This window comes from Bombyx mori, chromosome 7 (genome assembly GCF_030269925.1).
Source record: "Bombyx mori chromosome 7, ASM3026992v2".
Classification (NCBI taxonomy): Eukaryota; Metazoa; Arthropoda; class Insecta; order Lepidoptera; family Bombycidae; genus Bombyx; species Bombyx mori.
In genome coordinates, this window is record NC_085113.1 from 12708165 (window position 1) to 12720169 (window position 12005).

Genomic DNA, 12005 nt, shown 5'->3' on the forward strand with positions numbered 1-12005 from the left:
CTAAATATGTAGGTAGATAAATATTGTCATCGCTTGTATAAATATTTGCTTCTGCTATAGGTACAAATCGTTATGCCGCGTGTTTATAAACCTGATCCTAGAGGGAAAAGATATAGAAAGTACGATGAAAATATTATAAATGAAGCTGTTGCCGCATATGCGAATGGCAAATTCTCTTTAAAGGCCATAGCAGAGAAATATGATATTGATAAATCTGTACTTTATAGACACAGTGTCAAAACTATGAAAAAACAAGGAGGGCAAACTATTTTAACTAACGAGACTGAAGAATGCATGATAAAGTATATCAATATATGTGCAGAATGGGGATGCCCTTTAGATGCTTTAGATTTGAGATACATTGTTAAGACTTATCTTGACCAAGTGGGTCGGACAGTACTCAAATTTAAAAATAATTTACCAGGCCCCGACTTTGTCGCGAGTTTTCTAAAACGTCACAAAAACCAAATTTCCCAAAGATATAGCCAAAACATTAAGAAAAAAAGGGCAGAAGTTTCACCAAACTTGATTAAAGAATATTTCAAAGAGTTAGAAGTGTCATTGGCAGGTATTAATCCGAGTTCTATAATTAATTACGATGAAACTAATTTGACTGATGACCCAGGACGCAAAAAAATCATTACTAAACGAGGAACGAAGTACCCAGAGAGGGTAATGAATAGTTCAAAGTCTTCAGTTTCATTGATGATAGCCGCTACAGCTGACGGCACTTTACTCCCGCCGTATGTGGTATACAAGGCTCAAAACTTGTATAACACATGGACTGAAAATGGACCACCAGGAGCAAGGTATAATCGTACGCAATCCGGTTGGTTTGATGCAACCATTTTTGAAGATTGGATTAAATCCATCATTATACCTCACTTCAAAGATAAAGTTGGGAAAAAGTGCCTAATAGGCGATAATCTCTCGTCGCATTTATCGATTGAGACAATAAAACTGTGCCACGAACAAAATATATCGTTCATTTTTTTACCGGCAAATAGTACACACCTCACACAACCTCTTGATGTAGCATTCTTCAGGCCTATGAAGATAGCATGGCGAAACGTAGTATTGAAGTGGAAAAAAACCGATGGGAAAGCCCAATCAACGATTCCAAAGGGATGTTTTCCTAGACTTTTAAATAAATTAATGGAAGAGCTTCGTAACAACAGTAAGGCTAATATAATAGCAGGATTCCGGAAAACAGGAATATACCCGATTAATGAAGAAGAGGTTTTAAGCAGACTACCTGAAGTTCAAAACAATGAAAAGAAAACTGAAATAGAAAAATCCGTTCTAGATTTGCTCAGGGAGATGAGATATGGAACCATGAACATAACCGAACCAAAAAGGAAAAAAAAGTTGATAGTAATACCTGGACGAAGCGTTGGTTCTGAAAGTGAAGACTACATAGAAACAGAACAAGAAGAAAGCCAACAAAAACCAAAAAAGGCAGATCTGAGATCCAAAATAACACAAAACAAAGAAAATACTACAACTAATACTTACGATGGCAAAGAAAACAATAAATATAAGGGAAAAGGTGTAGGGAAAAAACTAAAACACAAGATCAGAATATTGCTGAAAAAGAAAATAAACAAGAAAACGGACCAGACACTGAAAAAATACTACTTGACGCAATAAATGACTTTGATTTTGTAGCGAACAATTCAATAGAAACAATGCCTATTATGTTGGAAGACATGTTGCTGTGTGAAAATGAAATTGTTTTTCATGACATACAAATAAATGAGATGCAGAATGATACCGGAATAGAAATGACGTATAAAAAAAAAAATTCACCGGAAAAAAATAAAAGAAAACTGAAAATTATATCTAATGAAAAGATATCAGATATTACTACGATGAAAAAGGTTACTTTGAATAAGTGCAAAAAAATATATCCCAATTCGCGTCTTAAAATTTTAAAGGATACAATAACTGATAATGTTAATCGTCCTGGTCCAAGCAGTTTACAAACTATCCAAACTCAGCGACCATCGTTTTACAAAAACGATAATGATATTTTGAAAGATTTAATGGATGACGATATATAATACGTGACAGTATTAGATAGTGATTGAGTGACTATATCAAATCTGTCCTCTTGTTAAAAAGTGTAACTCATTGATTTAGTACCTAGTTTTAAATGTTGATTACTGAAAAGTTAATTATTTAAAATGTTAACTATGTATCTACCTAATAATGAGACTGTTTCTTAGAATTATAGCTTGTTTTTTGTGCAATTAATACACGATGCTACTGATTGATCTCGAATATAAGAATAAATAATTGATCTCATCGACAAGAATTAAAGATTGAAAAGTTTTATATTTTTACTCATCTATTGTTTTATTTCTACGATTAAGTAACATTTACTACATAACTACCCATCTATTTTTCACACTTACGTTACCTATCTACATAAGCAGATCTTTACTTAATCTTTGGAAATTGCCAACCCTAGCATTTTTTTCTTTTCACCCCATACCTCGTGTCTATTGAACCCATGTGCGGGTCAATAGAAACGAAACACATTTTTGCATTTTGTGCTGTAATTAAGGAATAAATGCCAATTTAGATGACTGAAAACTATTAAAACAGCTAAGAGACATGATATAAGACCAATATAATGTTCTTTTGATTATTGAAAACATATATAAAAATGAAGTCAATTTCAATATTGTGTCAATTCACCCCGTTTTACGGTACACATTTTTTATGCTGCACGATTAAAAACGAAAATATACATAGATAATTTAATTTAAATTAATGTTTAAAGAGGGAGAATAGACGAATATTCAGTTCAATAGAACTAAACGAATATTCAAGCTATTATTACTTAGATTTTACTTATATTCTAACTTAGGGAATGTAATTATGTTGACCGCATTAATATGTTAATGAAAATTTTACTCTCATCGTACTTAATTTACTAACTTATTTAATTCCTCAAAATTTATGAAGTTAGTGACTCGATTTGAGATCACACACGGAGATATCGATTCAAAAATCGCACTAGAAAAATAGCTTCAAGTCTGATACCTCTACTTTGAGTCATCAAACTTCAAAGTACTGCTGGTTGACTGGTTGTCGTCATTTGTCATTAAATTAATCAAAATTAGTCTATTTTTGTAACGACTGCAGTAGGTAACCAGTGTTAATTGTGATCGGTATAACGTTGTGCGTAACGAAAATGTCTCGAGCAGGCGACAGACCGAATCAAGCGCAGACATATAAGTTAGTTGTGGTGGGCGGCGGAGGAGTTGGAAAAAGTGCTATCACCATACAATTTATTCAGGTATTTCCCGCCTCGAACGTCTAAAATACACATAAACAACACATAATACTAATATCTGACCAATAAACTGGATACTTATGTATGTAACTATTAAGTATTTAGAATAGTAAAGATGTCATGCTTATTAATAGCTATGGGAGTCGTTCGGTCAAGGCCTAGGCTATGAAGGCGCCGCCCACAGCTAAAAACGCAGATGGTCCACAAATTCCACAAACCACCAAGAAACCTAGATACCTTGTATGATTAGCACATAACATTACATACTATTCTTTTCCTTTTACTTTTTTTCATCTGATAATTTGTATGTTTTATTAAGAGTTACTACTACTTATATCAGTATTTTCATAATCATTATTTATTTACCATATAATGCTTCTCCTGCAAAGATTTGCGCAAAAATAATTCATTCAATTTTTTAAATTGATTATTATAAAACTTCTAATAGCTAAGATGTTACAAATTTTACTAATGATATACCCTGTATTATAAATCTACAGAGGTAGGCACCACCATCCTGCCTGTATCTACTGTGAAGCAGTAATGTTATTTTGTCTGATGGGTTAGACAACTATTACATTGACTAAATGACTTAGACCTTCTCTTGTGGCAGCTTATGATGTCTAAATATTTCCATAACCTTAATATTAGGTGGGATGCTATTCATATCTATGCAATATATATATATTTTAAAGTCTAGTAGGCATGGTTGCTGCTTCTGAGTATTCAAGTCTATACGAATTCAGAATATAATGACCACTGAGATGAATTTATAAAAAGGTTGCGTTCTTTTAAAAAAAACATAAAATAAGATATCTTCAATCAGTAAATAAATAAATAAATAAATAAGTAATCAAAAGAAGCATAAAATCAAATTAATATTATAAATGTGCTAATGTGTTTGTTGTCTTTCACAACAAAACATGTTTTTTTTTAAAGCAACACTTTTAAGTCAGAAGAGTGACATAAGCCACCTTTTATCAAGATACTTAATTGTGTAATTTTAATTACTGGATTTTATGTCTATTTTATTTTTAAAATTTGATTACTAAAAGATTTAAGTTTACTTAGCCAATTGCATTTTTTTAAATCGGCAAGTATTTTGTTTCAATAGAAATGAAACAAGGATTTTATTTAGAATTAATTTGGCTGTGAGGGTCTGGTCATTTTGCAAAAAGGGTCTTTCACCCAAATATAGTTTAGGAATTCCTACTCTACAGCATATTGTATACCTGGTAGGTTGCACTCTGCCAGCTTGTCTAGCTTTTGAACCTTAAACAATACTACTGAGAATTTGACCTGATGTCTAATGATGGTCAGCAGCACTTTGTGTGCGAATGGGTTACAATCACTGCATAACAGATGCACGAGATAAATGCGTGCATCAGTCGCTTATTGTGAATAACCACGTCATTTCAGATCCTCCCGATCCACGAGGGCTCGATGAGTAAATTAACCCTCAGACACAGCCCACTGAGTTTCTCGCCGGATCTTCTCAGTGGGTCGCGTTTCCGATCCGGTGGTAGATTCTGCAAAGCACGGCTCTTGCTAGGGTTCGTATTAGCAACTTCGTCAGGTTTGAGCCCCGTGAGCTCACCTACTAGTTAAGGTTCCGCTGAAATAGCCTCTCAAGGCTATCAGCATAGGTAGGAAAAAAAAGAGTGAATAACCTATTTTCCATTTATAACACGAAAGAACATATTCATATTAATTCCAATGAATCACACTCATTGAAATATTACTAATACAAGAATATCCAAATAAACATAATATTGTTTTGTATGATTCTCGTAATTCTGCAAGGTTCTTTGATTACATATTGTATGGATGATGTAATGAGTATTCACATCCAAAGGGTACTAGTGAATTTTTTATTATATGTTTTTTTTTTTTTTTCCTGTTTGTAATTTCAATTACGTAGTAGTGGATGACGTCACTATGACGCTGGCGATCGGATTTAGGCCAGAGGATAATGAACTGTCTTAATCAAAAGACACAAGTGAAGGAATGATCTACCGTGGCTGCTGCTATTATTATTTATTACTAGGAGCTCCTCCTTACTTTACTGTTCTGGCGCCACCTATCGTACGTTGATGGTACTACCCTAGAGTACCAACGACATTTGGACCCATATTTATATCACAATCGGATTATTGTTTACGAACATATACAAAAGTAACTAACATACAAACATCGATTTTTATCTTTATAGATTTAGCTCTGAGATATCATCATTTAACTGTTCTTTTAATGAACTATATCACATTTTATTTCATTACCTTCGAACTTGATGTCGAGGGGTGAAAGGCTATATGGCTTAAGCGAAAATTCGCTCAATACGCGACATTTATATTTGTAATTAAAGATCCGTTTAATTTGATATAAGTATTAACAATACTATGTTTTTAATAGAACGTCTATTAAGCTTACCCCCATTCATAGCTGAAGATGGACGAGTTCACGGCCCACCTGATGTTAGGAGCCCATAGACGTCTACAAAGTAAATACCGCCACCTACCTGGAGACGTGAGTTCTAAGGTCTCAGTTTTTACAGTACAACGGCTGCCCCGCCCTTCAAACCAAAACGCATTACTGCTTTACGGCAGAAATAGACAAGGCGGTGGTACCTACCCGTGCGGACTCACGATATGTTATATTTATTACACGATACTTGGTTGATCCAACTAATTTACAGTTGTCAACGTCGCTAATTGTCACAGGAATACCAGCAGCAAATCCATGCAGTTGTCGTTCAGTTACTGTAAATAGTTTTATCGAATTCCAGAGTTATTTCGTGACCGACTATGACCCGACGATCGAGGATAGCTACACGAAGCAGTGCGTCATCGATGACATCCCCGCCAAATTGGACAGTAAGTACCGCTGGACTCCGTGGTCAATTTGTATGAGGGCTTTGTAATAAATAATGTGTAGGTCAAATCATTATTGGATAATGATTCTGCAAAGCCTGAATGGATCGGCTTGTTGGACCACTAAAGTGGTGGATGAAAGGCGATTGCATGCAGCAGAGATGCGAATGTTGCGATGGATGTGTGGAGTAACGAAATTGGACAGAATACGGAATGAATATGTTGAAGGAAGTCTAAAAGTGGCACCTGTGACAGAGAAGCTGAGAAGTTTTAAATATGAATGTGGAAGGCTTTAGAGGATTTTGGATTGCGTGAAAGACGATATGTGTAAGAGGGGAGTGAGCGAAGAAATGGTATATGATAGAGGAGTATGGAAGGAGAAAATAAGTTGCCCATGTGACTGGGAGAAGGGCAGGAGAATGCTAACATGATGATGATTCTGCTAAACACTGTTCTGGCTAGGGCTAGTGTTAGTGACGTCACCAGGCTTGAGCCCCGTGAGTTCACCTACTCGCTTGGTTACGCTGCCATAACCCTCTAGGCTTAGGTAAGAATAACGAAAAAATTGATAAAAATACCTACCTGATACCAGTAGGTATTAGCGGGTAGGGTAGTGTAAACGGAATTACCTAGGCTACCGGAGAAATACGTCATTTCAGCCTGTTCAGAGTGAGTTGCGTCTTATCCGAAATCTACAGGATTGGACATATACCCAATGAAGTTGTTCGTTCTCCCAACAGTCTTGGACACAGCCGGCCAAGAGGAGTTTAGCGCCATGCGCGAACAGTACATGAGGTCCGGCGAGGGCTTCCTGCTGGTCTTCTCCGTGGCGGACCACGCGAGCTTCGACGAGCTTTACAAATTCCACAAGCAGATACTTCGAGTCAAAGACAGGGAGGAGTTCCCGATGCTGATCGTTGGGAACAAGGCCGACTTAGAAACGCAGCGAGTGGTGAGTTAAGCCAAATTAAGTCTTAATGTGTAAGCAGCACAATACTTTTTTTAATACGCTTTTATTAGCTTTAGACGTGTTTTTAACGGAATTTTTTAACATGATTTTGACTCCCTTCAAAACGTCGGATTAACTCGAAATTCGGAATATTTATTAAGGACCGATGACAATTCAATATTGAGAAAAAAAAAATTGAAATTCAACTAAAAATTAAAAATGAATTTTAATTAATTTGAATTAAAAATAGTGTAAGAAAAAAATATTTTATTGTAAAAAGAGCGTGGGGTGCTTTTCAGGATGTTATCAGAATAACCCTTCTGCTCTATCTGTTCATAAAATATTTACAACTACTTATACCATGCACCCCACGCTTTTTTACAGTAAAATCTTTTAGCAACCGTTATTAGTCTTTATGTTTGCTCTAATCTATTCTTACCGGATTTCACATTGTTTGTCTGTGAACACGATGACATATCGACACGACGTTGTTACTTAAGCGACAGCTCAGCGCTATGTGAGTCGTACACTTGACTATCGACACCACTTCGACAAAGCGGCACCTTTTTTCCTACCTAGCTGAGAGTCTTGAGAGGCTATTTCAGCGTAACCTAACTAGTAGGTGAGCTCACGGGGCTCAAACCTGATTACGTTGCTAACACGAACCCTAGCAAGAGCCGTGCTTCGCCACCGGATCGGAAACGCGACCCACTTAGAAGATCCGGCGAGAAACTCAGTGGGCTGTGTCTGTGGGTTGATTTACTCGTCCAGCCCTTCGTCGCAAGCGACGGGTTCGACGAGAACGATGACCGGTGCTTGAGGTACCTAAAAGCACCGTTAGTGGATCGGGACGATCCGAAATAACGTATTTGGGGCGACGTCACTGCTTTCCATTCGGTCCGCAGGATCGGGAATGTAGTTACCGGCGGCCACGATGAGAAGCTTCTCATGTCGTGTCGCTTTATCGAAGTGGCAATACCACCAGTAAACTACTTAAGTTAGAGAAGTCAATAAGAAGTTAGAATGTCAAGTGTCATGTTCAATCGTCGATGCCACGTCCGGCAGGTGTCGCTGGAGGAGGCCCAGGCGCTCTCCCGGCAGCTCAAGGTGCCTTACATCGAGTGCAGCGCCAAGGCCCGCATGAACGTGGACCAGGCCTTCCACGAGCTCGTGAGGCTTGTAAGGCGCTTCCAGGAAGCCGAGAGGATGAACACGAAGAACTATTACGAGAGCGGTAAGAAGAAGAAGTGCACCATCCTGTAACGAACGCCGGCTCTATATCTTTGTATCTGATGACGTAGCTATATAACTATTGCACCATCTTGTAACGAACGTCAGCCCTATATCTTTGTATCCGATGACGTAGCCACATAACTATACTTGAGACCTTAGAACTAAAATTTCATGGTGGGTGGCGGATTTGCGTTGTAGATGTCTATGGGCTCCAGTAACCTATTAACATCAGGTGGGCTGTGAGCTCGTCCACCCATCTAAACAATAAAAAAAGGCGACGCGATGTAATTAAATTATTCAAGCGACAAATTTTGTTAAAATTAAAGTTTACAACGAACAGTGTTAGCTCGACGTAAGAAAATCGACCCTAAGCACAAATACCGTAAGATCTAAAATTGATTGAAATAAATATATTTTTTTTAAATACGAAGGAATCAATCGAAGAACACAACAGGATCTATCGACAAAACAGGCGACAAACTGTTTCGTCTCTAATATTATAGATGTGAAAGAATATAAGCACTTAACACGTTGATATAGGGTTGGTTTTTCTTTGTCAATCGATTTATTTGGAAATTTCAGTTAATAATTACAACATAATATATTATAGTAAAAACAAATTTTTACGACTCCGTAAATAATATATCGAGAGGTGAAAAGGGGTATTTGGTTTAAACGACTTTTTCCAATTTTTTAAATATAGGAAAAATATTATAGGAAAAAAATAATTTCAGCTATATATTTGAATGGTAGTAAGTAAACTTTACTTGAAGTTCAATTAAAAACATCGAACTGTCGATGCTAATACCAAATAAAACGAACTTTAATTACAAAGATAAACTTCGCTTAAACCATATAGCTCTTAACCCCTCGATATACAGGGTGTCCCAGAATGAATGGATAATCCTGAAACACCCCACAGTAGAGTTAATGGGACTCAAAAAAAAATATGTTTCTTAGGTAGTACCCAAATTACTTCACAAAATTTGCTTACACAAAGAGATAAGGTGCTATTTACGTATGTACATAGTTTTTTTTAATATATTTCATTGGCATCCGTCGCACAGAACAGTAAAGTCAAATGGCAAAACCGCGCGAAATCAACCGGCCGCCATTACGGCAACGACGTCCGAACATTCTAGACTCTGAAGGCGGGACATTTGATTTTGTAAACGCAAAAACCATTTTAACGGCAGTAAAAACTCATTATTCGCCAGGTATATGTTCTGTGGATTTGGTATGATAATTTTTATATATTGTTTTGTAGGGAATACGTTCTTAAGTGACAAAATACAAAACAGATTTTGGCGTAGTTGTGAATAAGGTCCATTTTACTTTTTTATTAGTCCATCTGACGATGCGTTCACAAAGGATATTCGGTTGGATACGTGTGTACATATTGGAGTAGTTTTTATCAATGTGTATGTACCTTGTTATTTTTTTTTCCTATCTAAAATGATATCCTTGAGAGGCTATGTCAGCGTCACCGGGCTAGTAGGTCAGCTCACGGGGCTCAAACCTGACGATGTTGCTAACACGATCCCTAGCAAGAGCCGTGCTTCGCTGAATCTACCACCGGATCGGAAACGCGACCCACTGAGAAGATCCGGCGAGAAACTCAGTGGCCTGTGTATCTACCCATTAGATCCGCGAGCAAAGAAATCTTTAGCCGCGTATATAGGAATTGGTTCGTTTTTATTTATCCGCGAATAGTGAAAACTCTAATGAAGGAAGGGCGAATAATGAGTTTTTACTGTATTGTTGCTTAAAATCTTTTTGGGTCACTTACCCGATGAACTGTCGTTTAGTTCAGCCCAGGACGTCATCGGCAATTTGTCGGCATCGGTAAAACGGTATTTATGGTAACGATTGACAGCTGTCAACCCGAGCGGGAGTTACAAAAAAAAAACAAAAAAAAAGCACCATAACTGTAATATATAGACGTGAAAAGCGGAAAAAAATGTAAATAAATAAATAATCTAAATAAAAAAAAACTATTATTATTTGTGGTGACGATTGACAGCTGTCAACACGAGCGGGAGTTACAAAAAAAAACAAAAAAGCACCATAACTTTAATATATAGACGTGAAAAGCGGAAAAAAATGTAAATAATCTAAATAAAAAAAAAAAAAAAACTACAACCAAATATTAATGTTTGTAATTTAAAAAAAAAGATATATATAATATATTGTAAAGATGTTTGATAATTTAGATTTTAAGTCGGATAACACACTGCCGGTGCGATGGTTACAAACAAACGTAACTACAATATTAGGCGTATACATAATTTAAGACTATATATAACCCTCCTCTCGCGACTCGTCCTGTATCTATATCCTGAGAGATGAAAAGCTATATTTGGCTTAAGCGACATTTCTGCACTTTTTTCCGTACCTAATCTTGTGGTAGTCTTGAGAGGTTATGCCAGCGTAACCAAATGAGGAGGTGAGCTCATGGGGCTTTAATCTGGGGGCGTTGCTAACACCAGTCCCCCTAACCCATGAATCAGCCCGCTGAGTTTCTCGCCGGATATTCTCAGCGGGTCGCGTTTCCGATCCGGTGGTAGATTCATTCGGTAGTTAACGGCCGTCTGGTGTAGTGGTAACTGACATGGTCACTACATAAGGGGGTCGCGGGTTCGAATCCCGCCAAGGGAAGATATTTGTATGATAAATATAAAATGTATTTTCCAGGGTTATGGGTGTATATTATATAAATGTATGTGTATAATAAAAATCTTACATTTATTTCCGTTATCTGGTACCTGTAACACAAGTTCTTTACGAACTTAGCACGGGACCAGTTAACGTGGCGTGATTGATTGTTGGTAAATATTTATTATATTTATTTATTTATTCGCGAAGCAGTTGCTCTTGAGCTGTTAAGTCTCCTTTAGAGGCGCTCGGGTAGCTGTTAGCTAGTCCCAGCCCTCCTGGCTGAGCCTTTGCTCGCCCACCTGTCCTGGTGAAACTGGAAAGGCCTTCGGGCCACCAGTAACCATTCAATCATAAAAAAAAAACTAGTCCTATCAAGAGCCGCGCTTCGCAGAATCTTCTACCGGATCGGAAACGCGACCCACTGAGTAAATTCGGCGAGAAACTCAGTGGGCAATTTCCCTTAACACGCGACATTTATCTTTGTAATTAAAGGTCCGTTTAATTTGGTATTAGCATCGACATATCGATGTTTTTAATTGAACATCAATTAAGTTTACTCCATTAACTGAAGAAGTTTTTTTGTTATTTTTTTTTTGTCCTAATTGTAGACTTTATGTGGTTCTTCTGTAAAGTTTCGAAAATCTCGCTTAAACAAAATAAGCCTTTCACTCATCTATATCTGTGTAATAGCTTATTCCAATGTAATTTTGACCGACCTCAAGACATCCTTGAATCCCTTGACAATCTCTGCTCGTGTCAAGGACTATTAATGATACAATAGTCTCATTACTACGGCTTAATATCATCATCATTAGGTTAGAAAAAAAAAGATAAGTAGAAAATTTAATTTCGGTTCGCCGCGTAAAAACGTGTTTCTATAGTTTAAAAACTACATTTTTAACACTTTTACTGGTGTTAGGACGTCTTGTGAGTCCGCGCGGGTAGGTACCACCACCCTGCCTATTTCTGCCGTGAAGCAGTAATGCGTTTC

The 12005-nt window shown here is 37.0% G+C and overlaps 1 protein-coding gene across 1 annotated transcript; it reads left to right on the forward strand.

The window, feature by feature from the left end:
• Positions 1-3080: 3080 nt before the first annotated feature.
• Ras2 (ras-like protein 2) lies at positions 3081-9054 on the forward strand. The gene is given in 4 exon segments (NM_001043528.1): positions 3081-3307; positions 6090-6177; positions 6915-7126; positions 8189-9054. Coding segments are annotated over 4 exon segments (603 nt in total). The 5' UTR covers positions 3081-3202; the 3' UTR covers positions 8387-9054.
• Positions 9055-12005: the final 2951 nt, after the last annotated feature.